We start from the raw sequence: 27277 nt of genomic DNA, 5'->3' as shown, positions 1-27277 counted from the left end.
ATCTGGCCTTTTTCAAATGAGGATAAAATTGACCCTTGCCATTCGTCTAAACCGGTATTTCTAAAACCAAATAATTTGTATATTATGAATACACAAATGGTGGGTAACGAATCGCAATCAATGCCTTTCGTTTTCTTTGATGAAGGAAACTACCCTATTCCACGCCAGCGGCAAAAGAGCAGCGCCCGATAAGGGAGTACAGAATAAGATCTTTCTTTGGACAGACGGCCACTGATAGTAAATCAGACGGACAAAACAATTGTGAGCATCTCACGCGCGATTAAGAACGAATACTTCCTCCGAGACAGTGAAGATAGCGCCTGCATCCCGCACTGCGTAACCTATCTAGCAACGCAGGCGAGAGAGCAGCACAGTTACTCAAACCAAGCTCTTGAGAATCATCAACAAAGCCACGGATCGTCCCGGCATGAAAGAGGTATTTTAGAGTAAATACGAAATTTATCAATACGACAGTTTTCGCAATTCGGGTTTGACTCCGTACCATTATTCTTAGTATTTTTGAGCCCGTAGTAAATATTCCGTATTATCTTGCGTATTAGTAATACCTTCACATGGTAATTGTAGTCGGTAACTGCTAGGGTGGTCCTTATTTTTAAATTTTTCGAATTTATTTTGGGAAGCCCCCCAGTTTTGTTCCATTTGGTGAGAAAATAAATCGTAAAAATTATTTTTGCAATCGGATAGCGGGAAAACGTGCCACTTAAAGTTTTGAAATTTAGGTATTTTCCGGACATAAGCGAAGATGACGTCACTCTCTGATTATTCTATCACTTTTTTGTCTTCAACAACGACTCGTTAGATATGTGCAGAGTATCGCCTCAAATTTTTTACATCTCTGCCCTTTGGAGCCCGAGATATCGCACTGAGAGTTAGCGCGCGTCACCCCAGTCAGACATTTTGGATGCCACATATCCCGGGAGCCAATAGCCAAAAATGAAAGCAAATATGCCCTGTGCGGGATAGATGCCAACATAGGTACGTCAGGGGCTCAGATCAGAAATTTCTAACATCGGACACTGTTAATCACCGCCGCTCGGGCCTCAAAGTTAAAGATTTGGCGTACATTCAGGTTGAATTTAGATAGAAGCACTTAGATATAAGACTTAGATCGATGAATGGATTTATGGAGAATTAAACACTGCTACTAAGCACGTTTTGGTAGTAAACAGTGATTAATATTGCATTCAAGGTTATATTGACGAAGTTTAAAGTTTATCTAAAGAATTTTATGATTTTACGACGAGTGCGAATGATCAACAAAAACAATTCTGCAAATGTCTAACGAGTCGTTGTAGAAGACAATAAAGTGATAGAATAATCCGAGAGTGACATCACCTTCACTTATGTCCGAAAAACACCCAAAAATACCAAAATTTCAAAACTTTAGATGGCACGTTTTCCCGGTATCCGATTGCACAAATGATTTTCATGAATTATTTTCTCACCAAATGGAACAAAAATGGGGGGCGTCCCAAAAGAAATTCGAAAACTTTAAAAATAAAGACCACCCTATACCATTCTATCTCTAATATAAAAATTAACTGCTTCAACAGAGACAGTGAGGATCTTTCACTGTGACAAACAGCTTCAGAAAATCTAATTGCACAATGGTGACTTACATTGATTTGACCCTCATCGCAGTGGCCCTCACTTTGCTTCTGTGGTATCTTTTCTCCAAGCCAAAAGATTATCCTCCAGGTAAGTCCTACATCTTCACGATGAACCGATTAAGCAAATCGTTGATAGATTCAGGCGGAATCGAGACTTCGTAGCGTAAGAGAAACGAGCCAAATTCATTGCAATAGTAAAATTAATGACGCTTACTGGGTCGCGTACAAAAATTTTTTGTTAATTTACCTTGGACTCAAATTTACCTTGGTCTGGTAACTCGATTCATCAGCACGTACGTGGTAACATCATACGCCGGGAAAACCTCAGATCTTTTTTCACGTACGTGGTAATGTTTAAATGTATGAACAAGTGAGTGAACATGAAAAGCGTACAAAAAAGTGGTCCCGTACAAAAATATTTTTGTTAATTTACCTTGTTGACTCAAATTTACCTTGGTCTGGTTACTCGATTCACCAGCACGTACGTGGTAATGTTTAAATGTATGAAACAAGTGAGTGAACATGAAAATGCACCGTGTAACCACCCGCTTGTGCGAACGCTTGAACAGAAAATTGTGAACAAAAAAAAACACTTGACAGCACATTTAAATGCCAATACGGCTTCGGTGGACGTAGGCCAAAATTATGACGTCTGGCCGGCGAAACAACCGACTAGACCTTCCAACGAACACGGCCCCTTCACCCCAAACACGACACCTAGGACCGTTGTCATACTGAAGCTCCCTCAAGGGAGAGGCTCAGCTAGGAATTTAGGCTGGGGGGTTTAGGTGCAACTAATACCGGGGTGTGTGGGGGGTATGGAATACTCACCAGGATAAGCGGTAGGTGCGATATTAATAAATTGCGGAATTTTAAGATAAACGGTTCAAAATGATGAGTTTTACGGCTATCTGAGGGATATTTTATTAATCCTTACACTATGCTATTAGTAATATCAATCCAATTCAGTGAAATGGATTAAACTAAAAAATTTCTCTGAGCTCTTGGGGGGGGTTTAACCCCCATAACCCCCACCCCCTCGCTGCGCCACTGCCTCAAGGTTCTATGAGTTAATTACTATGACAGTTTCCACCCAGATGGTTGAAGCTAGAACAGAGGACTATATAAATAAAAAATTTCTAGTAATAATGTACAAAAAAACCTTGATAGGAAGGTCAAATAACCTAAACGGCCAAATCTTGAGATATGATGGCTTGATGAAGACTATCCTCGAGAGACAAGAAGTTGGGAAGATCGAAAGGTAGATGCGAATAAAATACGTAGAATAGGTAAATAAGTATGTGAAAGGGAAGAAATACGTAAGGCGTGAAAAGATTGTCAGATAGAAGAATTGAATGGAGAGCTGCGTCAAACCAATCTTCGAATTGTTGACCAGTAATAATGAATACATAAAGCCTTTCCCATCCAGATCCCACTAAGTAAGTGAATAAGCATCGCTCAAGAAAGGTTGGAGTCATCCTTATATTGATGCAGTGGAGAAACTTACGTCTTCATATGTCTTTTAAGATAAAATTTAGACAACAGTATGTATTTTTTGAGATAGTTATAATGAAAGTATCAAAATTTTTGCGCAGCACCTTACCGAAGGCCTTACGAAACGTAATGAAATCAACACCTCCCTATCACGGAAACGACCTTCCGGTACCAAATATCTAAGTATCCTGTTGACAAAGAATGGGGCATGAAACACAAGGAAACATAGCACATCCTCTGGGCAGTCCTTAATTAGGCACAACGGGAAGAAAGAACTCTCAACATAGGGACGGAGTAAGGTCAATTCTTTGGGAGATTCATCACCCTTCATCACTGGTTTTGGGCGGTTTCCGTGGCGCCTAAGTGGTATGCAATTCCTCTCAGCGATAATGCGTAAGTGTGTGGCATACGCAGAGAAGTAGTTTTTAGATAATCATCTTGTATTTTGAAACAGTTTATTTTTAAGCTGGTGAAATAAAAAGTTTCATTGGAGAGCCACCGTTTAGATTGCCATCTATTCTATTTTTCCAGGTCCAGATAACGGAGTGGGTGGCTGCTACCCCCTAATCCACTTCTATCTCACCCGATAGCATGACGGAAATAAAATTATAGTGAAAACCTAATCTGAGAACAATCAGCCAATCACTTCGTCAATTAGAAATACAAATTCGCGAAAGTCGCCTCTAACGTTGTGACGCCACCTAAGATTCAGCAACGCACGCAACTCGAACGCGGGAAACGAAGGGAAAGGTATTATCATTAGCGCCGGCCAGTTGCGTGGCAAGTAGAGGGGTCCGGACCCTCTATCCCCGAAATATAAAAACACAATTACTTTTTTATTCATAAAAGAAAATAAAATATTGAAAAAATTGTGAATTTACAAAAGATTTCTTTGAAAAATGAAGTTTTTCGATCATGAAAAACCCACAGAAAAAAATCATTCGCCCTGACCAAGATCATGGTCAAGGCGAATGATTGTTTTCTCCGTGGATTTTTCGCACAATTTTTGCATTGCGGGTGACTCCATAAATTAAATTCCTATAGGAAAAAGAATTTCCTATAGGAATCACAATGGTTCCTATATTGGTCCTATTGGAATAATAAATTTTCTATCGCTACAAAAACGTTTCCAATAGGAATGAGAAATTTTCCCTATTCTCCTAGGGACCTCGGAGGGAGCGTTCCCGCGCGCTGGCATTGATGGTGGACAAATACGAAATGCAGACGGCGAGTATCAGAGCGGAAGAAATGATTCGCTCGAGGTCGAATGGGCGCACCGCATGTATCTCATGGGGAGCGAAATCATCTGGCATTTGCACTCAAGCAGTATATGACACACGACCAAGTGATACGAAAAAGTGACTCCGCCCGCAGTTTATAGGAAATGGGATCAGATACGATCATATACATGAGATCTAGAGAAGTGGGAATTCATTATATGTACCTATATGCGAGGCAGTATTCCGGTAGAAACTACTCGCATTTGCTGGTAGCTTTCTAGTCGGATGGCTTCCGACTAACTAGCGTCGCGCCTTGAATACATCTAATAATGCAAAACCTCAGTTAATCACCGAAATAAGAGAAAAAAGTGTATATAATAAATGCAATAAGTGATTATTAAATTCATCCTTGAGATGGTTACATAATATATATACTACATAACATACTTATTTTCTCTCACGTAAATTGACCGAAGGTACCTCCCGATCAGGGGCGCAGCTAGGAATTAAGGCTAGGGGGGATTTCAGGCGAAACTAATACTGGGTAGCTTGGGGGTATTGCATACCTGCCAGGATAAGCGGGAGGTGCGGATAGTCATTCCGCCGGAAAAAAAATTAAGATAAATGGTTCAAATGGTGATTTTTACGGTCATTTGAGGGATATTTTATTAATACTCACACTATTCTATAAGTTATATTAATCAAATTAAGTAAAATAGATTTAACTATAAAGTTTCTGTGAGCTCTGGGGGGGGGGAGGGTTTATCCCCCAAAACCCCCCCCTCGCTGCGCCACTGCTCCCGATGACACTTAAATCCCGGTTTTGCGTTAATAAATATCGGTGCTTGCCTCGCCATACTTTGGAACACTGAAATTAGAACAAAACCGATAAACTTTGCAAGGCCCCTGCTCAAGGACGACACACATAATCCTGAAGCGTTCTACATTTTTGCGTATACCTATAGGAAAATTGATTTCGTTTAGGAATTTATTTTCTATAGGAAAATATTTTTCCCATAGGAAAATGGTTGAGTTCCCATTGTCAAATTACTGTAGGAAAAAAACTACAACAGGGATTTTCAGTAGGGTTAGTTTGAAACCCACTACTAAGTACCCTGTTTATCAAAAATTTTCCCCATTGATTTTGGATACCCCCGATCAAAATTCCTGCTTATCTCACTGGCACCGGCAGAAAAACAGTGAGGGCAAACAGGACCGTATTTATTCTCGCTGTGAATGGATAAGCCGAGCAAGCCACGTGGTTAGCACCACCTGTCTCATTCTGTGTTTCTACCGCAACTACACAGCTTCACTCGTAAGTGTACCTGCAGCAGTTTTTACAGGGATTGTTACAATAATCGTGCAATCAAATTTCCTGAATTTTCCCACACCAAAATTTGAATATTTTACTTTCTCGTTTCGGTCTTTTCAATACAGAAAAATGGTGAATATATACACAAACAGGTCCTTAAAAATATTAAATTACTTTTTAAAATTATCAAATAAATAAATGATTTAATACTTTTTTTCAGGCCCAATAAAATGGCCAATTGTAGGAAATATGTTTCAGATGAAAGTTGATGGATACACTCATCGAGCTATGTCAAAATGGCACAAAAAATATGGAGAAGTAGTCGGCTTGTTCACTGGAAGTTCGCCAGTAGTGCTGATATCAGGTCTTGATGCAATTCGTGAGGCATTAACAAGAGATGATTTCTCTGGTCGACAAGGAAATAGCATTTTAAAAATAATGAATGATGGAGAAAGACTGGGTAAGTAAACCAACTATAAAACTGTGGTACTAATTAGATAGCATGTAATGAAAATGCTTCAACAGAAATAATAAAAGCTTTGCCCACACAACCACAATTTAAATTCAGGAATTGTTAATACCGATGGAGAAGTCTGGAAGGCACAGAGGCGATTCACCCTCCACCGACTACGAGATTTTGGATTCGGTAAGAATACACTGGAGAGCATTGCTCATGAGGAAATACGAGCTGTGTTCAATGACATTGATCGTGCATCAGGAGGGGCAGAAAAAGGTTACTCAAATCCTGTAAGTCTATATGTATCACCATTAACTATGTATGCACTTTAAAAAATGACTTTTGAGGAGACATCTGAGTCTTATTAATAATGAAAGACACTGTTTTTTCCACAAGTTTATAAAAGTTTCTATTTTATTACCGGTTTCGGCTATTACACCATTATCAAATACCTTGTCATAATGAAACAAAGTGTCTTTCATTATTTATGTGGAGCCTTTCCACCACTTACGTGCGTCAAGGTTCAATTTAACATCTGAGTCTATGCAATTAGATGCAATGAGAGGGTACAGCTGGTAGGAAATTAATGATGACTGAATTTAACATGGATCGACTAACCATGGGGCTATCTTCGTTGTGTGATGTCCTACAGAATATTTCAGCTGGCTGAGAATTAATTTATAGAGTGAAACAGTGATAAATCCGGTTTATTTATTAGATTTTACTGAGATGAGAAATAAAGCATCAAATACAAAAATATTTCTGATTACCTAGTTGTATCAACCTCATGGCAATTATTTGCGGGAGTTCTCCTACAGTACAATAAACAAACATTACTTTATCTCTATGCATGTTAAAATATCAATAGCAAGACATATACCTACACTTGTAACTCTGATATAAAATCTATTATTTAGGTTTGTTTTCATGATATTCTGGGAGGAACGAGCATAAACATACTATGGCATATCATATCCGGGAAGAGGTATGACCATGATGACCCAGAATTCAAATACCTTACCACAAGCGTTAACAAGTTTTTCCAAGTAAGTGAACCTAGTGGAGGAATACTCATCGCTTTTCCTGGACTAGTAAAAATATTTCCCTCTCTCGCAAGAACAAAGGAGTTGCGAGCCACATGTGAGCCTTTGTTCAAGTTTCTTGAGGTGAGTTACACAGTTATGTATGTTCACTTAACTTATAAGGAGTTCCCATTTCTAGAAAAGTAAAAGCTTGATTTAAGCCAAACTTATGGGATTTGAAATTTCAAATAAATGAAAGGAAAACTTGGTTTTTCTCAATAAAATTTGTTTGTGACTGGTTAAGAATTTTAAGGTCATTCTCAGACACAGGTTGCGTTACACCTGCCTGAGAATAATCTTAAAAGTTGAAACTGGTCTCATATTAACTTAATGTACAAAAACTATAAAGTTATAACTTTCATTTATATAAAAAAAAGTAAATGTTACTCCCAATGAAAAAAGCCATGCCTGCTAATAAAAAACTCCTCTTCATTAAGTAACTTGTTTTCTTTATCCAGTTTACCACTTAATAAATTGTTTAAGGATGCTTTTACTTGTAAATGTTCAGACAATTTCAACATTCCTGTCACCTACATTTTCCAATGAAAACAAAGAAAATGAAAAATATTTTTTATAACTACAAAATAAAATTCCTTTCCCTTGGGCTACAACCTTATCGCCGTGGAAAGGCTTGCACGTTCCTATGACCCCTAGCATTGCACAGGCAGGATTAATTGCTTATTATTGCTGGTAGGGCCACCCATGCCAGATAGGCCCAAGGGTAGGAGCCAGACAAAAAAGTCCACGCGATGGTGTCACGTAAAAAAAAGTTGGAATGGAAGTGGGAAACCCTTACAACAATCTCTCCCTGAAAACATGGAGTACAATCAATTTAGCCTTGCAAACTCATCGAACGGAACCCATCTCTTTTTGTTATGCCTAAAAGTCCCCGCTAAAAGTTTGTTGTCCCCAGTTGACATTGTTATGCCTGAAAGGCTTGGTGACATTGGTTTTTCCTCCGAGGAAAAAGTTCTGCATATTAGGGATACTGGACTGTTATTCATATTTACATTCATTTGAATCAAATTGAAAATTAATTTCATGTACCACTTACAATCAGTGATTCGACCTGAAAGTCAGTTTGGATAGGTTAGAGTAGGTAAGGTGTGTTAACTTCACCCATTCCGGATAGGGGGCAAGATCCTTTCCCTGGGCCACCTATAACTGGGAGGATTTTGTTTGTGGGTGTCCGAAGGCATCAAGCAGGGTTTGAACCTGAGACCCTTCAATCAGCAGCCAAGTGCACTACCCCAAGGCTGCCACACTCTCCCAATAAATGCATGGGAAAAGATAATTAATGTTAATTTAATGAGTAGAATGAGATACAGCAATTGAATAGGGAACTTCATGGAATACACTGGCAAAATAAATCAAATTTGCCAAGATAACACGAAATGAAAAAAATATGCAACTGTCCAAAAAATTCTCCTTAATGATATAAATGAAGTTGAACTTGATCAGTGGTGTAACTATGGGGGGGACGAGGGAATAGATCCCCCCCAAATCCTCAGATAAATAAAAAATATTTAAAACTATTGTCAAGTTTTGACATTTATTTTACTGCATAAGCTTAAAGTTAATTTTTTAGCGTGAAAATGATGTGAAATTTATTTCCAGGCATGTTATTTTTTTTTTTAAATTAACCCCAATGGGAATGGGAGGTCACCACCCCAGGCTATCCGATCCCTCCCCTCCAAAGCATAGTCCTAGTTACGCCACTGAACTTGATCATTGGTTTTAGATATCCATGGTTCTTGAAATAGCCTTCTCATATCTGTTCCAATTATTTCAATATTGTTCAGCATACTAAATACTATTTGAAAGACTTCCTAAAAATGTTCTGACCTTTTCTACTAATTACCTACTACCTGCCTTGCATTTCCTGAAGCCAGCACTGAGAAAGAAAAGCTCTCAAGTAATTAAAGAAAACCATGAAATAACAACCTAGGCATCCTCAACAGGTAGTTTTTGCAGCTGAAAAGTTGAGCTTGTATTAGGATGTTACCACAATAGGGGAGGTAAATGGGTAAAAAGGAAATTTAAAAAGTCTTCCACTTTACACTTCCCAATCATGAAATCTATATGTGAGGTTGTGCTTAATTTTTGCTCATTAATCTATCTATTGCAGGACATGATAGCTGAACACAAGAAAACAATAGATTATGACAATCCAAGAGATTTCACAGATGTATATTTGGTTGAGATAGAGAAACAAAAAGGAAATCCAAATTCATCATTCCATGGTACGTCAATCAGTAATCATGAGTAACAACCAAGTTATCCAGGAAATACATCACAGTTTTTAAAAATGCGGTTGGATAATATTTTTCCAGAAAAGCAGCTAAGAGAAGTTTGTGCTGAAGCATTCATTGGAGGAACAGACACAACTTTTGCAAATCTAACATTTGCAATCCTATTCCTAGTGCTGTTTCCAGATGCCCAAAAGAAAGCACAAGATGAACTTGATAGGGTTGTTGGAAGAGAAAGACTGCCATCACTAGAAGACAAGCCAAGGTATGGGCAGCTAGATACATATTTTTTTAAATGTCAAAATAAAATCCCAGTGAGAAATGGGTGGTGGAATCCACGTGGAGAATTAACGCGGATACCACGTGTTTTTGGTCGTGGAATCAACGTGGAACCCACGTGGAAATTTGGTGGAAAAATTAAAACAGCAGTTGGTGCTGTCCTAAAACCATTAAAACCTCAACCACACTATATCTAAACCTTCTATATATGTGTCTACGATTTTTCATGTGCTCTCATGGCTGCCTTTCCACGAATTATATAAAAATAGAATGTGCGATACATTTTCACATAACTAGCGTGGTTTCAGGATGATAAATGACGCAATGTCACCAGAGAATTAAGTTCCACAAATTAGAAATTCTGTTTAACATTTAATGATAATCACCACAAATCCACTTGAAATCATTGTGGATTCCACGTGGGTCCAACCACTCAATATCCACCACCACCAAATATCCACCACTCAACGTGGATTCCACGTGGGTTCCACGTGGATTCCACCACCCATTTCTCACTGGGATGAAACAAAAAATTTCACATTTGAAATTTGGCAAGCAAATACTATCTGGCAAGTAAGGTGATATGTAATAGAAATGCCAAAAGGCCTCAAAGTCTTCAGTAATCCTGCATGAAAAAGGATAAAGTTGCTATAGAATTTATCAACACGGTATCATAAAAATAAAGACCAACATTTCAATGAAGAACCATCATCAACAAGGCCTGCCAAAAACTTGGTCAGCATCTTTCACTACGAAAAGATAATTACAATAACAAGTGCTTCCTCTGAAGATCACAAATTGCGCCATCAAATTTGAACAAAATCGGTACATTTGAACACCACCAATTAAATTAGAATTGACAACTTTCAAGCACTTCGCCCCTCATTGTCCAGATTGCTACCAGGTATAGATTCAAGTTAGTAGCAAGTCACAGGGCCTATGACCCCACAAGACAAAACAATCTGCCTAGAAAACATGAAATAATAATGATAACTTTTTGGATTTATTATCAGGCTTCCATATGCAGAGGCAATGGTTCAAGAGATTCTTCGAATCAGTTCTGTGGTGGCTTTGTGTGTGCCTCATGCTCCATTGACTTCTAAGGATGCCATATCATTTCGAGGATACAGGATCCCAAAGGTAACACATGCTAGATTAATTGTATAATTTTATGCGGAATTCTATTAATTGCAAATGCATTACTTCTGAAGCAAGAAATCACTTTGCACAGAGGAGATAACTTAAGTGGATATTAAGTGAATGCAATATGAGAGTGAAAAACTGCCTAGCATTTAATAGACTCTGAATCATTATGAAATAGTTCAAATGAAGTACAGCATGGAAAAAACAATGATGAAGTGTACAGGCTTCACTTGATTTTGGGAGCATTAAATGCAATATTTTTGCATGATTAGCGTGAAACTAATTTCTTTCGCCCGATTTCAGTTTTATTCACCACTATCACGATAAGTGAAAATGAACTTTGTTTTTCCACATAAATATTTATAATATAATATAAATATTTATGTGGAAAAACAAAGTTCATTTTCATTCATCATGAGTAAATTCCACAAAGTGACGCCTCAAACCACCAACTTCAACTCTATCACTCCATATTTCACCTTTCAAACCATGATGTAAGCATCTTATTTGGAGTTGCTGAACTCTATAAAAAATCCTCTATAATTACATTTGATGAGGGCTTTATAGTAAACCTGTTAAAATTGTGCAGGACTGCAGACACTTTAAGAATAACAATGACTATACTCAAGTCGATGGCCAATGTATCACACCACCAGAAGTATTCTGTTGAAGAAAAAGCAAGGAAATTGAGAAGAATATATCAATCTTAGACATCCAATTGCCAGTAAAGTAGCCTATAGGCAAATTATATCAAATACTTAAAGATCAGGCAGATACCGAGTAACCTCTTGCTTTCTTTTATGAGCCAAGAAAAACGAACAAAAAAGACACAAGTCTGCAGTTAAAAGGGAATGCCTAACGAGTGAAGTATACTGTGAATGACGTCAGGTTCTGCATCCAATATAGGTAATTAATGGATAAAATAAAGCTAATTTGTTCACTTTAAATCAAGATTTTTAGATAGATGAATCCCCTACCGATGCCAAAATGAGGTTCGAGTTTCATACATAGAAGCAGCAAGCAACTGAAAACAACATGATAAGAAAAAACTAAAGGGATCATGCATTGGACATTGTTTACATAACCATCGGTATACAGTGAAGCAACCACATAAGAGCAATCAGAAAAATATAGCCATAGCAAACACTAATCACAATGGTGTAAGCAGGGACATACTGTGCAAAGGCACTTGTTCTCTTTCGCACTTGCGCTTCTGGTCTATATTTTTTAATCTTTCATCCTTACTCGTTTGAATGTTTCCTTACAAGGTTCTGTTGACATACAGTTGACCAAGCCAGTAATAACTGACTTAGTGATGGCACACTGTTGAACTTCGTAGTGTAAGTGCTAAGGGCAACATTCATCATGGGATAATCATTCCTCAATTCCAGGGCCACAAAAAACTCAAGGTTAGGCTTTGGAGGTAATAGGGATTGAAATTGGAATGTGCTAATGTAAAGTATCCCGGATGTGTTTCTCTTGAGGCCGTATGGAAATATCAATGAAAGTTTTGTTTACAAGAAAAAACTCTGACACACCAGCAATGCACTCTATAGGGAGGCATTGCTGAAAATGTAGGCTACAGAAAGAGTGTAAAAAATTATTATTTTTTAGATAACTTAATGAAAATTTATTTTACATCAAAATATTACCCTTTTTATTCCAAATCAAAATTATAAGAGTGAAGCTCAGTTACCAAGTTATGAACATACTATTGGTGTCATGCAAATATTTTCCTTGCACATTGTAAGTATGTATGCACATAGAGAGAACAAAAAAATACAATGAAAGAAAGAAATTAAAAAGATAACGATTAAAAAATTTTTATTTAATTAAATAAGTAAATTTGATTAAAAATAATTTCTTTTGGCTTTTTATGTTTCATTTTCAGGGCACCAGGGTCCTTTTTAACTTCTACGACTTGCACCATGATCCAAATTATTGGGATGACCCACTTAGCTTTAAGCCTGAGAGATTTTTGGATGGAAATGAAAATCTTATACGTCATGACCCACTCCTACCATTCAGTGCAGGTAATGTTTATTCCAAAATTACTAAATCAAATTTCAACAATAAAATTCCTAATTTCAGCATATGATTGATACTATAAATTAGGGATAATAGGTGAACAGGTTCATATCAAATTCCCATTTTTGATTTCTCTGATTTCAACTCTAAATTGTTTTAACATCATAGAATTTATATCAATGGGTAACCATTGGCATGCAGGGATTTCATGGAAAAATGTAGCCCCACCAAAAACATGCACATTCTTTATTCAACTCGTTGAAGCTTGACGTCATATGGCAGCAGTGGCACATCTGATAATGCTGTGATTATGGGATTCAAGGTGGCTAAAGGCGGTTATCTGTAGTTGGCAGAGGAATTTCATAATATCTAAGTAACAAAGGGGAAAAGGCCTTGTTTTGTCCATGGATGCTCCACGAGATTAGCAGCAGCAAAGATTAAGGACAAAGTTTCTGGAATGAAGAGTAAAGAAGAGTGAATTATAATTCAGTTGGTGGATACAGGATATCTTTGCTAGGGACTAGAGGAGGGTGGTGAGGGCTGTGCCATTTTGATGTAATCTGGCACACAAATCAGCAAATGTTGTGTGTGTTGCTTTATATATACCAAATAGGGATGTTTGAGTACTTGAAAATTCAAGTCGAGTCGAGAAGTTGGTACTCGGCTCGAGTGTTTCGCATTGCATTATATACAGATGTAGAGCCGAGTGGAGTAGTTTCGGTTACAGAGCTGTCTAGGCCACTAAGTTCCAAAATTTGCCTACAGGCAATGCAATCATGAAATTCAGGTAATGATATAATTTTTAAAGGCGATACGTCGTTCAAATGCCTTGGCCTGGGTACTTCAGCTTGATGTAAACGCATCAGTCGACCACAATAGTCGTCGAGGTGGGCGCCGATTACCTTTTCGTGAGCCGCAGTGGCCTTCCGTCTTCTGACCCGGCGGATTCGGAGTAATCCGAGAACCGCTGTATCGCTCATACTTTCTTAAGCGATACTTCTGTAGCCATCCCTACTTTCCTCATTTGAGCACGGAGAAAATAGGTAAAATTTGTAAATATTTCTCGAAGAAAGAAAAATATGCAAAGGTTTTTGCAAACATTGCTGGTTTATTTCCTGATTTTGACACAATTACCATCAGCATTCCTCATTATCATTTCCTTTTTACATCAGGCCAAGAATTCAGATAGAAAATTCACAAGGGAACTGGAAAAATGAGAATATGTTGGTGCATGGATTGTTATAATGCCTGGTCCAGAAATTACCATATTCGACTCTACTCCACTCGATACTCGTGAGTAGTTTTCAACTCAACTCGAGATCAAAAAGTGCTACTCGCACATCCCTTATACCAAATATTACTAATTTGATCTTTTGACCCCACAATGTGTGGGTGCAGACACGAAATGATATTTTGCCACGTGTGGTTTCAATTTTAAAATATTTCAGGATAGAAAAAGTCTTCATTTCTTGTTGAAAATGTTACTTTCTGTTTTTCAAAGTAGGTAAAAAACAATGAAACTGGTTTTATTGGCGAAAAATCCAGCCTTGACCCTTGCAGAGTCAAAGGGAGGTCACCATCAAAGTGAAAGGATTGGCAAAAGATAAGCTTGGCAACCAAGGTGTTGAACCTTGGTTGCCAAGTCAATGGTATAGTCCAAATACCCGTACTGTCAACTTGTTGACCTCCACGGATTATGCATAGGTCTAATGTCACTGAGGTTTGTTCTGCACTGTTTGGACAACCAGCATGCCTAACCAATAGTTTTTTAAAGTCATTGATGAGGTCCTCAGATCCATGTTATCAATCAATTGACCTCCAACGGAGGTCAAAGGTATGAGGCTGAGCAATAGAACTACATATCAATGTGCCATACTCAAATTTTGGAGGGATAAAAAAGTCAATTAAGATGTCCTAGGACCACCCTTGACAACCATTTGACCACCAGGTGTCACATGGTTGTTAAAGGTCACTGCAATATGCTTTTCACTTAGTAGCAAAACCAAACATTGGCTACCTATTCCCATGTGTGAACCAAATTTTATCAAAACAGCAAAAATTTAAGAGCCTTAAGTAAAATATTAAAAAATACTTAGCACACATTTATGGGACTGTCCCTACATTCCTTAAGTAATTTCTACAGCCCCAAGAGCCTTGAAACAAGGGCACTACCATCCTTGGCAAATATTTAATATGATGACATTTTTTCTTATGCAATGTAATATTGGTAGCCCTTACTTGCTTGTCATGGGGATACTAATAAACACCACTAAAACTTGCCAATGAAAGCCAATAAGGCTGACCTATCTAATTATCATCTCTTCATTATCATACCACATGCAATAAATGTTATTGTCCACATGACAGAGAAAATTGACATCTTAGCTCGCTCTATTTGTTGGCCACCATTGGTAAAGATATCACGGTGAACTGATAAGTCTAATACCTTTCAATATTTAATATTCATGGGAAAATGAAGCAAGGTACATTGGAAATAAGGTAAGCATTAGTAGTTGTAGCAATGACAGTCAAGTAGCGCCATGTCAGTGCTAGCCTATGCCACCCAGCCAGGATGACGATGGTGCCAATGACCTTAGTTGTCGAGGCACCCAAAAAAACAAAATACTACTACTACAGGATGACAACGAAACGCCCTTTGCGACTCAGATGCAGCAATGCTCCCATTTTCTTGATTTGCTATTTTGACAACTCAAAGCACAATACATAACTAATACCTGGGATAATTCCATTGAAAATGGACAAGCAGATTAAATAACATACTGTATATGTCTGAATATAGTCCCCCATTTTTTTCCAAAAATGCCTGTGGTAAAAGTAAAGGGGGGGACTACATTGAAATACATTTTTTTAACTTTTCCTGAAACTGAAGCCTCAAAATTAGGGGGGGGGGGGACTATATTCGGAGAAATACGGTACATGTATGTACAGCAAAACATATCACATCCTCATCAAGTGGAATAAAACAGCAAGAAATGGCATGATGGCTACCCTAATTTGAAAAAAAAATCGCCAAATAAACACAACCAAGAGCGTTCAAGTCAATTTCAATAATTAAAATCACATGGGGTTTGGAACAATTGAGTTCAATGAAGTTCATACGTTCATCACAAATCTTTACAAGCAAATGGGCATATTATCCCATTTACTTGATTTTCTATTTCGATAAATGAAATTAAATAACCCAAAATGCACAAATCTAAGACAAAATCGATTTTAAGATGACCCTCCCTTCTTGGAATCTTACTACGGAAAAAAATACAAATGGGAATCATGTGGAATCTGAGTTTTTCCCGGCGTATGCTCTGCAGGAATATTTCTCGGGTTTCCCACCGGGTGTCGTATCGGGTTGTAGTTCCCAACGTTTCCTTGACTAAGTCCGTCATCGTCATCAGGGGTTAATGCTTTATCACTCAGCAAGTTCACTTTTCGTCGCTGAAACCACTGGCATCGTTGGCACCGATTTTCAGTCAATCAGAATGCAAGGCTGCTGACAGCAAAGGCAAAGCCATGTTTGCCCTTGAATAGAATGACAGTTGTAAACATTACGGACAATAGAAAAAGTGATGGAAAAAGGGACAGTGGACTTCAGACTTCAAAAAAGTGACCATGTTATTCATAAAATGGTGGGTCCATTTTTTTGGCCTATGAAAAGCTATCGCCGGAGCAATCACTCTGAGGGACAGAAAAATTAATGATTCAGGCTTTAATAGATCAGCCGCTGTTTCACTTTAATTAAATCTGCAATATCAGGTTTTTCACATGACGTTATCTGTTTAGCAGCTGAAATCATTTCATTTATTTATGGGAAAACCCATTAACCATATTATTACATATAATTTCACAGATGATAGAGAATAGAAAATAATGAACACACAAACAAAAACCCATTAATAAATAAATTGAAAAAATCTATACAGAATTGCACATCAATGAATAAAATATGTTGGTAGATACAATAATATAAAATTTAAGGTATAAACAAGCTCTCGCAGTAGAATTTTTAAATTGAGTTCATCTTTGCCAAAAGTGACTTTGAAATATAGATAGAGACATAGAGAAATCAAAACTTTCGCAGAGTTTATTAAAATTCCTCATCACATCTGGAAATTATCATCAAAGAATGGATAACATGCTATTTTTTTACATGCAAAAATAAAATAAAATAAGCTAAATTATGGTGCACCTATATTTAATGCCGGTTTTTATTGTAAAGCTATCACGTGACAAACTCAGGTATCCATAATGATTAAGCAACCCATAGTTGCAGTAAAGAAATTTACATACAATTGCAAGACAAACCATATTTCCTGCAGTAGTTGAGAGGGAAAAAAAACCTTGTCTTTCATGCAAATATAGTGCATCAGTAACTACTAGGATATCTCCATTTAACATGGATTTGGATATATAAAAAACTCCATACTGATTTATTATCCCTTGTCGTTAAATTTGTAAAATAGAAATACATATATGTGATAATTTAAACACTCATGCAAGAAAAAATTGACAAACATTTTCTGAGCATTAAAATTATTTTTTCCCAACAGGTAAAAGAGTATGCCCAGGTGAGACACTGGCACGAAACAATATCTTTCTAATTGTAACAGCGATTCTTCAGAAGTACACGTTAAGCACTCCAGAGGGAAGGCCAAAGCCAACGACTGATCCAACTCCAAGTTTTGTACTCTGTGCAAAAAGATTTGAAACTAAAGTGCAGTTAAGATCCTAAATACAAGTACCAATAAATCTCCACTGGCAGTCCGTCTGTCAACAGAGCATCCTAAAGGGTATTCATTTTTGCATTCAATGATGAAAATTTTAATTCTAAGGGAGTCAACTATGAGCATCCTGCTTGTTCAAATTATTCCTCGAATGTCATCAGCATGTTTCTAAAACGAAACTTTCAACTCCTCTGCAATCTTCATTAAACAACTAATTGAATGTAAATAATATGACACAAGGAAGACTAATACAAGAACTACCTTCGTGCTGATAGACCCAAATTTTATGGAGCAGATCTCAGCAATAGCCATCACGGAGAGGTACAATTAAGTCATAGTTAATTAATCCCAGATTTTTTTCAATATATTCCGAGTCTATGCATTATTTTCCAAGGGTTTCTGAGCTTTTTGAGATAATTCCAAGAATGCCATGAGAAAATGACGGACACAGTTCATAGTTATAATTCAAAAACCAACTGGAGTTTTTAAAGAATGACTATGAAAAATCCATTGGCATAATTAAGGGCTAGCAGTTGCCACCCAAAACTTCTCTAATTCAATAATTTGCTCCTCCAAAAATTTCAGATAGGCGATTAGCATTGAATGCTTGATTATAAAAATATAATGTTAGAGATGATTTTGTGGCAGACCCATGCTCTGAAGTCCTTTGGAAGCCATAATTTTAAAAATATTTCTTAAATATTAATGTGGGAAGACCCTTGATCTCCCATTCTTGCATTACCAATTGAAAAATGCTCAAAGTTTTAACTGTGAAGCCTCTACGTATGTAAAACCATGTACATTTGAAAAATGTAAAAAAACTCATCCAAATATTTCAGCTCATTTCATATACATTGAACCCAGAGAATGTTGGTACGTAAAAATGGATTTTCTGCATTCAAATAATAAATGATATAGTGCAGCCAGAGATAGAGGAACAACACTCACACAGGCCTTAAGAAGATGGAGAGGTGGTACACAACTGATTCACTCTAGTTAATTACAGGCACAAATATCGCCTTCAATAACACATCCATAGTACATATACTTTAGTCATTTATCTCTTTTAACTTCATTTTCCTTACATCATAAAGATATTATCACAAGTAAAATCGAAGCAATGGTACTCCAGCAGTAAGACATGATGTACATAGTCAATTGATAACATAACATTAAGCTTCTTTTTGACTTTAAACCAACATTTATCCTGGAGTAAGTCACAGGTGACTGATTCCAGGCCATCATATTTGGAGCCTCATTTTGAGAGGTGCGCTTTACAAAGGGTGGAACTCAGCAAAAATATGAGTCAAGCCAAAAGTAATCACATAGCTGAGGAGTTCATTCAATGGCTGACCTAAAAACAAGAGCAATAGAAGATCCAAGCTAAGAAGAAACAAAACATTTTAAAGCCTAGTTCAGAGGATTCACCTAAGAGGATTTAAAAAGCTTGATATTGAAAACCAACTAATTGGCTAAAAAAAAAGTCTGCCCCAAAAATGATGGCAATGAAATCTAAAAGCAGTGAAGTAAACTCATACAGCACAGTAGCGAGCATAAAAAGCTGCACTGTGGTCTTATAGCAAGAGAATACCATCATCTGTAGTTGCCTGTAGACAGTGGTTGAGTGATAGGCACCACATTCTAAGTAATAATAATAACTACAGACTCATAAAAAATGATGATGCAGAATTTGAAGAAAACTACATAAAAAAATTTTATTGAACTGACCATGAAAAATGTGGATGCATTTAAATGTTAAGGTAAGCATAATGAAGACTCATTGCCAAACAACCAATTTTTATGTGACAGAATAGCCTTAGGGAGAGACTCAGAAAATGTAATAAAAATTTATTTAATAATTTAAACAAAGTAGACCCCTACTTTATGACGGATTTGACTCACAATGGATTCGGCTCAAGATCTTAGCTGACTTAGCACATGCTTTTTAAAATTGTGAATTTCTCTGATTTTGTTTCCACTCCTGCAATACGACATTAATTATGTACATATGAAATTCTACACCTTATTTGTAAATGAATACCATTTGTTAGCGCATAAATATGAGCTGATACTCTTTAACTGAACATAGTTTGGATGTAAAGCCAATTTAACCTATGATGAAATACATTCTGCAATAGGGTACTTTCCTTCATCAAAGAAAACAAAAGGCATTGATTGCGATTCGTTACCCAACATAAGTGTATTCATAATATACAAATTATTTGGATTTTAAAAATCCCAGTTTAAATGAATGTTAATAGTCAATTTTAACCTCATTTGAAAAAGACCAGATAGACGGCCATGCGATGCCACTCCACATGGCATCACAGGGACCCAGATGCTTTATGAGTAGTCAGGAGTTTTGCATCATCTGAGATTACCAATGCATGGATGAGGCACAGAGCTCAGGGAAACATCTCTTAATAATCACCTATTAAAATTGCCTACAGTCGGATAGTTTCCTTTGTTTGATAGGGTATTAAAAATCCTTATTTAAGCCAAGCACTAGCTGCTAGCAGGGTACTCTGCTACCTTCTAGCAGCCTGCATTGCAGCGGCGCTCAAAGCCTCGCAGCAATGGTGGCATCACACAGCGGCAGCCAGAACTAGAATGACATCACACGGACTTTTCCCAGCATTCATACTTAGCCGTCGCATTTTTGCGAGCTTGAAAATTTTCACTACCCATTCAATCGTGAAAAATAGATATCGTCATTTAAAAATCTAAAAACCTGAAATACGCACTCAAGGAGGAATACTCTTTCGCTTTAAGCAATAAAAAAATAGGAAACCACCCTATTGGACCCCCGAAACGAAGTATAATAAAATGAATTGAGGGTCCATTGTATGAAGATTAAATTATGTATTTAAAACATTAGCTCCCACCCAAGCAGCGCCTGATAGCATGAAATGCACATTATACGCGCATTCATGTGCATTGGTCGCGAATCCACGAATTGTCCGCACAGTGGTATATTGGTCGTACACAATTTAAGCACGAAAATAATTTTGAGTCGTCGTCGATAATTATGCTTCTAAGTAAAAAACCAACGAGATTGTGAGGTTTCATGATTTTGCAATGCAAAATATGCATTTACTTCCCTGGAGTATGGAGATATATGTATTACGTGGAATACTCCGTTATTTCTATGACGGGTTAGTTACCGTGGTGGCCGTGTAGAGGACGCCGGAAAAGAAGCAAGGAAGCAACGAGACCGAACGAGACCAAGCGAGACCAAGCACGTGAACACAGGAATCATGACTGTAAGTAGATTTACATATAAGTTTAATGTTGGATTACAATGTACTCAGCATTTTGGACAAGGGTCATTGTTTTAGAGTGAATAGCTATGTAATCTTTGGTGAATAGAGCTATCTCAAAGGGAGACGATCGTGTGTTGGTGCAAATATTTAGTAGCCATGTCTTCCAAAAACATGTGCGTTAAGCAGTCAATGAATAAGCGTGCTTACAGAGTGGCTACAAGGCATATAAATATTTTTTTTAATGACCTCCATGGAGCCAGTGTCCTACAAAGCCAGGGTAGTGCATCAACTAGTGGTAATAGTGAAAATGTTGATCAAATTGATCACGATCGATTCTCGGAGGAGGAAACCCTACAGACATCTACGGAGGAAGGGGAAAATATCTCTTTGCTCAGCAATGCTACACCATCAAGCTCTTCTAGACTGGATGAAGACATGAATTGCGAGTTAGATGAAACCTTTACTTTCACCTCAGATCCTGGCAGTGATACTGAAGAACAGGGAGAGGTTCGTTGTGAATCAGTGAGTGATGGAGGAATATCCCTCAGAAATCAAATTGCACAGTGGAGTGTTAACTACGGAATAACTTTGGAGGCAACTTCAGCTCTGCTAAGGATTCTGAGGCCTCATCACCCCAACTTGCCGAAAACAGCTGAAGCCCTTCGAATGACGAAGAAGCGGAAAGTTGCTGTTAAGAAGCTTGATAATGGCACCTACGCTCATTTAGGGCTTCTTAGTGGCATAAAGCAGTTCAAGAAGACCTCTGAATTATTAGATGGAGAAATTCTCATTGATATCAACGTCGATGGCTTCCCTATCTATAAAAGCACTTCTACTGAATGCTGGCCAATAATGGCGAGATGTATTCAGATTGGCATCTGTAGACCATTCCCTGTTGGGATATTTTATGGGGAAGGAAAACCGAAACCACTTGATGAGTACCTCTCAGAGTTTTTACAAGAAGTAAAGGTTTTAAAGAAGGACGGCTCCAGTTTATTTGGAAGAAAGTGTAATTTCAGATTTAGGTTCATCTGCGATGCACCTGCCCGTGCTTATATCAAGTGTGTGATGGGACATACCTCAGTGCATGGATGTGAGAGATGTGAGCAGGAGGGAGAAAGTGTGGGTCATTACACCATATACCAGAATTTATGTGGTCCATTAAGAACTGATGAATCATTTAGAAGTAGAGGAGATGAGTATCACCACAAAGGAGAATCTCCATTGGAAGAAATAGAGACTAATTTTATATCTGACATACCTCTTGAGCCAATGCATTTAGTGGACCTTGGGGTAATGCGGAGATTCTTAAAATATATCCTATTCGAAGGGAATGTTATTGCTCGCCTATCGGCTGCCAGTAGGCGTACTCTAAATGCCAATATTGAGGAAGTATCACCGTCCTTGCCCACTGAATTCACTAGAAAAGTTAGGTCTTTGAACTTATTTTCAAGATGGAAAGCCTCTGAGTGCAGACAGTTCTTGTTGTACGTTGGTCCAGTTGTTTTGAGTGATGTCCTAAAAACTAATGTATTTAAATGCTTCCTGTTGTTCCATGCTGCAATTTTCATCTTGAGCAGTGAGAAAATGATTAGTACATTTTTGGATGATGCAGACCAGTTTTTGAAAATATTTGTGTCGTATAGTGCTCAGATTTTTGGGGAAAAATTCTTATCCTATAATGTCCACAGCCTAATGCATTTGGTCAGTGACGTCAGTCATCATGGACCTCTACAGATTTTTAGTGCTTACCCATTTGAGAGTGAGCTTGGATGGATGAAATCACTCGTGAAGTCGTCTAACTTGCCTCTGCAGCAGATTTTTAAAAGGCTTTGTGAGAAGCGAAACTTTCAGAGGAGCAAGGAGGAGTCTGAAATGCGAGGAGCATTTGGTGAACATAGTGAAGGCCCTTTGCCTGATGGGATTAATGTTACTGGGCAGTTTCATTCCTACGAAGGGAATAAGTACATTTTACGTGATAGGTATCCTGACAATTGTGTACTAATGAGGAATGGGTGCTATGGATTGATATTGAATATTTTGAGTAGTCATGATGGTAACTCAAGTGCAGTTAAATTTGTGACTCGAGAATTTACTTCATTCACTGACTTATATTCTTATCCAATTTCATCTGGTAAACTGGGAATTCATATGTTATGGAATCTTTCAAGTGAACTGAAGATTTATGATTTAAAAGACATTCAGTACAAGGCTATACTTTTAGTTCAAGGGGAAAAACATATTGTGTTCCCCTTTCTTCATTCATTATAGGTGAGAATAGTAATTTGTGAAAGCAATTTATATATGCTATGCAAATGAACTGTAGTCATAATCTTTTTTGCATTCTATTTTATTTCTAAGCATATGTTATGATGATTTATTTTATTTAGAGCTACACAATTAATTTTAAGCTGCTGCTGCTTAATATTTTTTCTTCTTAATAGAGCAAGTTCTGTGTTGTGGATTTCCTAATGTGGTTCGATGAGTATGATGAAGAGAAAAATGTGGAGCCAATGAGGGAGACAGCAGTGGTACCGGAGCGGTGGCTACTGCCGAATAAGAAGAAGTGTTTCTGGCCTACTGATTTTAAGGAGAGGATGTTGAAATTACCTGTGGATACAACATGGCCTATATATTCAGTAGAAGTGAGGGGCACATATGGTAAGGCAGAGTAATTCTCCATTTCTTTATCTTTCTCTAGTTACTCCCCATGTTACATCCCTTTTCTCTTGCAGATTCCTACCCTAAGGCAAGACTGAAGCTAGCGAAAGCTTGTGAAACCGATAACTTTGAATCTGGCTTCGAGAAAGGAGGAAAAACTAAGAGAAAAAGAAGGAAGCCAAAACGGTATAGCAGTGAATCATCGGACCAAGACAGCATGGAAGAAATGCCTTCTCCCCCAAAAATAATCAGCAGGAGTCTAGACTCTAGCGTGATCAATTTCAACAGTCAAGGTAAAGGGCAATTCAGTTGTTATCAATTATTTGACTTATTAACTGCTGGAAATACTCTCTTGCATAATGTTTTTCTACGATATAATCTGTCATGCATCCATTTCCCCTTCTTTACAGATAATGAAATGAGCTTCAGGAAGCAGACTGTCCCCGTTTTAGAGGCTAGTGGTTCCTCTTCCGGGGATAAGCATCTTGAATGTGAATTACTTAAAAGAAGAGAGTCATCTGAAATTTCTCGGCTCATAGTGAGCAATAATCAAGGTAATATTCATCATTATTAAGCAAGTCCCCTTTTTTTCAATATTATTGTGTATTGATGTTTTTATTTTTATCCTCACTAGATGCTGTTCATAAGAGAAACCACGAAGGTATTCATAAATCTATAGAAAGGAGTATGATGGAATGTTCAAGAACATCTGAAGGTTAGCAATGGCAACTTAATGAAATGTTCTACCGCATACAAAACTGCCCCTAATTTACTTAACTGTATATTTTTGCTTTTTGATGCCTGCAGGAGTGAAAAGATGCTTAAAGCAAATTTTAAAGAACCAAGAGGAGATAAAAATGACATTGAAAGCACATAGTTTAATATTAGAGAATATATGTGCACATATTGGAACCGAGTCGTCTCCAGATGCATTTAGTAAGCCCCAAGGGTGGCCCTCTGAGATGCCTCTATCTCACTATGAGGCTTTCAATAACTTTGAGTTATTTCTGGAGAAGAGAGATAATTATAATTTTGCTGTAAGTAACACCTGATTTAATTACAGGTTAGATTCTTATTTTATAAACCAAGTTTATGTATTTATTATTTTACTTGACACCTAAATGTTTGTCTCCTCACAGGCGAAGTACATATCATTGAAGAGCTACAGCTCCAAAGGTTTTGAGGAAATGCTGAGAAATATTTGCCGCTTCATTATATCAAAGGAATTGAAATTGAAGCTAAACTGGAGGGGCACTGAGAATAAAAAGGGCCTACATGGAACGAAAACAGCCTCAGTTATCAGTGGTATGTATCAGATATCCTAATCCCAACATTTCCTAGCCTTATATGATGTACCACATGACCCCTTAGTTACATGGTTGAGATATATTTTGAGCGATGCAAACACCCCCCCCTCCCCAGAATAGTTATATTAATTTGCAATGCCTCTATTGACTGTAATTTATTTTACAGATGCAGTAATGTTTAAATATCCAGCTATGGACTCCAAAATGGTAGCCAAGATTGTGAGCTGTTGGCTAAGAAATAACTGTACTAATAATAATTCCAAAAAAATGGAAATCTAATGTACATCAGTGAGTGACGATTAAAGTTTAATTGATCTGCAAGGCAATGGAACTTGTTCTTTTATTGGTCATAACTTTTTTGGGCGAAGATTACTCTTATTCCATGGTGGTCAAAAGCATGTACTATTTTCTTTTTCCTTCGGGAGATTAGGAAAAATTGAATGAGTAATTATGTCATTTGTTTCTCATTACCAACATGTTTTATTTCAATGGTGCATGGTCAGGGCGATGTTAGATCTTTGTCAACAACAACAACAATAAACTTAATTCTATTGGAGCCCTTGTTGTACCATAAATAAGTGTTGGCAATGATAAAGAATTGGAATAATTATTTGCATAATTTTACCTTTACTCTCAAAGAGAAAAATTTGCTATTATGTAATTTCATCTAATATAATCATTTAGTGGACCAGTCTAAAAATGTGCTTTAAATGCTGGATTAATGTGCATTCCTAATGCGCATTAAATGCACATAAAAAGTAGGACAAAAATGTGCTTTCAATGCACATTTCCAATGTGCATTTAATGTTGTTATGAATGCACATTAAAGGCACATTAAATGTGCTTTGGCTCTGCTTGGGCATGAGTGTGAAACAAAAATTCTATCTTCCCATGCAACTTAACATTATTCAATCCCATTCAAACCAAAGGCCTAAGCATGCTAAATTTGTAGGCATTGAAATAACTAAGAAAACTATGAGAGGAGAACAATAATGCTGTGTTGAAACTGTCTCATTAGAAAAAATAAAACATGACTTCGACAAAGTATCTACTACCACTCTCAAGAACCTCCAGCACGCTTAACCATTGGGCTGCGGTAGTTCACGATTTTAGTTGCCAGCCAGTGCAAAAGAGACCCCCGGTGCAGGAGGCACCCCATGCCATGAGGGCTGGTCTAGTACAGTTAAGCCCTTTAGCCATCCTTATGGTGAGGGAAAGTGCCCAAGTCCTAGATATCCAGGAGGAAATAAAAATTTTGGGTAAATTCCGCAGTCAGCAAGCAAAACATATAAAAACATTCCCGCATTCTATACAGGGTTAAACTGATGCATATATATTTAAGTATACTTCTGTGAACAAGTAGGCTTTAACAGATAATGCGGCAGTTACAGCATTTTTAAAAACAAGAATTAAGTACAATACTGTACATTACAGGAGAATCCTTGACAGTTGTAAAAAGTCAAAAGAAAAGCAGAGGAGCAAAAGGTCACAACTATATATGAGCCCATTTCAAGGCAGAAAGGCATGAACAGTTTAGCCAATGTAGTATTTAAAGCAGTTTCACCACTGTATCTTTATGTGTGTATAACTACTTGAATTGTGCAAAGATTTCTAATTCGATGACGAATTAATGGACTTGAGGCGTACCAACATATCAAAATATCTATGGGAAATACAAAGAACTTAACAAACCTTTCCATTAACTAGCACTTCCCATTTGAGTACAAGCGTTGAGTCCTTCGATAAATTCCACATTCATTGGTTTTAAGTCAACAGCTTTTTGCATATCACGATGTGCTTCTCGGAAATTCCCTGATTTTAATAAAAATTATTAGATCTCGCTTTTCCACGTATTCGATTAAGGAAATAACAGCAAACACCATTGAAATTACCCATTCGATAATATATGGTGCCTCTATTGTAGTACGCTACGGCTAGGTTTGGATTCAGCTTCAATGCTCTGTTGTAATCTCCAATTGCAGACTCAAACTCAACTTGCATATACTTTGCATGACCTCTATTGTTGAACAATAGTGCCAATTCCTTCTCACTGCAAAAATAATACACGAGGAAAATTAATTTATATTGGCAATCAATTATTGTTTTAATTATCAAAATGAAAAAATTTGACTTACCTACATTCACTATCATTAAGTTTCATGATTTTCTCGGTGCACTCCAATTCTACAGATTTAAATGCTTTTGTATCGGAAGACCGCGAAGTAAGATCATTGGGGAGTAGATCTATCAAACTCATGACTTCTACAACAATATTTACATGCTTGAGAAACTAGTCCTAATATTGTAAATGATACCAAACAAACCCCTATGAAAAAATTGTATAAACCTGTTTCAAAATTTTATACAATTTATACAATTGCCATGGCCTATGAATTGCAATTGCCTATGAAA

The 27277-nt window shown here is 37.3% G+C and overlaps 2 protein-coding genes, 1 long non-coding RNA gene and 1 pseudogene across 6 annotated transcripts; 3 read left to right on the top strand and 1 right to left on the bottom strand.

Annotated features, from left to right (window-relative positions):
- Positions 1–272: 272 nt before the first annotated feature.
- Positions 273–19102, top strand: LOC124167769 (methyl farnesoate epoxidase-like). 2 transcript variants are annotated; one of them, XM_046545788.1, is made up of 10 exons: positions 273–436; positions 1575–1719; positions 5878–6117; positions 6226–6404; positions 7032–7280; positions 9325–9439; positions 9530–9710; positions 10738–10864; positions 12759–12900; positions 17461–19102. In XM_046545788.1, exons 2-10 carry the CDS (start codon positions 1629–1631, stop codon positions 17640–17642), a joined length of 1506 nt encoding a protein of 501 aa, XP_046401744.1. In that variant the 5' UTR covers positions 273–436; positions 1575–1628; the 3' UTR covers positions 17643–19102. The 2 variants fall into 2 exon arrangements, with proteins under 2 accessions (XP_046401744.1, XP_046401746.1); XM_046545790.1 differs by lacking the exons at positions 273–436; positions 1575–1719 and adding an exon at positions 5420–5660.
- On the top strand, positions 5199–5296 carry LOC124173801 (annotated as a pseudogene).
- LOC124167818 lies at positions 12872–27262 on the bottom strand. 3 transcript variants are annotated; one of them, XR_006866765.1, is made up of 4 exons: positions 27001–27262; positions 26758–26915; positions 26558–26677; positions 12872–13347 (listed from the first exon to the last, which is right to left on the bottom strand). It is a non-coding gene; the product is annotated as an uncharacterized LOC124167818 (long non-coding RNA). The 3 variants fall into 3 exon arrangements; XR_006866766.1 differs by lacking the exon at positions 12872–13347 and adding an exon at positions 16245–16432; XR_006866764.1 differs by lacking the exon at positions 12872–13347 and adding an exon at positions 25732–26093.
- On the top strand, positions 20290–25191 carry LOC124167808. The gene is made up of 8 exons (XM_046545846.1): positions 20290–20897; positions 23342–23558; positions 23633–23851; positions 23969–24112; positions 24193–24273; positions 24366–24595; positions 24698–24863; positions 25032–25191. The coding sequence occupies exons 1-8, from the start codon at positions 20892–20894 to the stop codon at positions 25142–25144; spliced, it is 1176 nt and encodes a 391-aa protein (XP_046401802.1). The 5' UTR covers positions 20290–20891; the 3' UTR covers positions 25145–25191.
- Positions 27263–27277: the final 15 nt, after the last annotated feature.

Source organism: Ischnura elegans, chromosome 1, assembly GCF_921293095.1.
Source record: "Ischnura elegans chromosome 1, ioIscEleg1.1, whole genome shotgun sequence".
NCBI lineage: Eukaryota > Metazoa > Arthropoda > Insecta > Odonata > Coenagrionidae > Ischnura > Ischnura elegans.
Note: the sequence above shows the minus strand (reverse complement) of the source record. Positions and strands in the feature narration are given on the sequence as shown.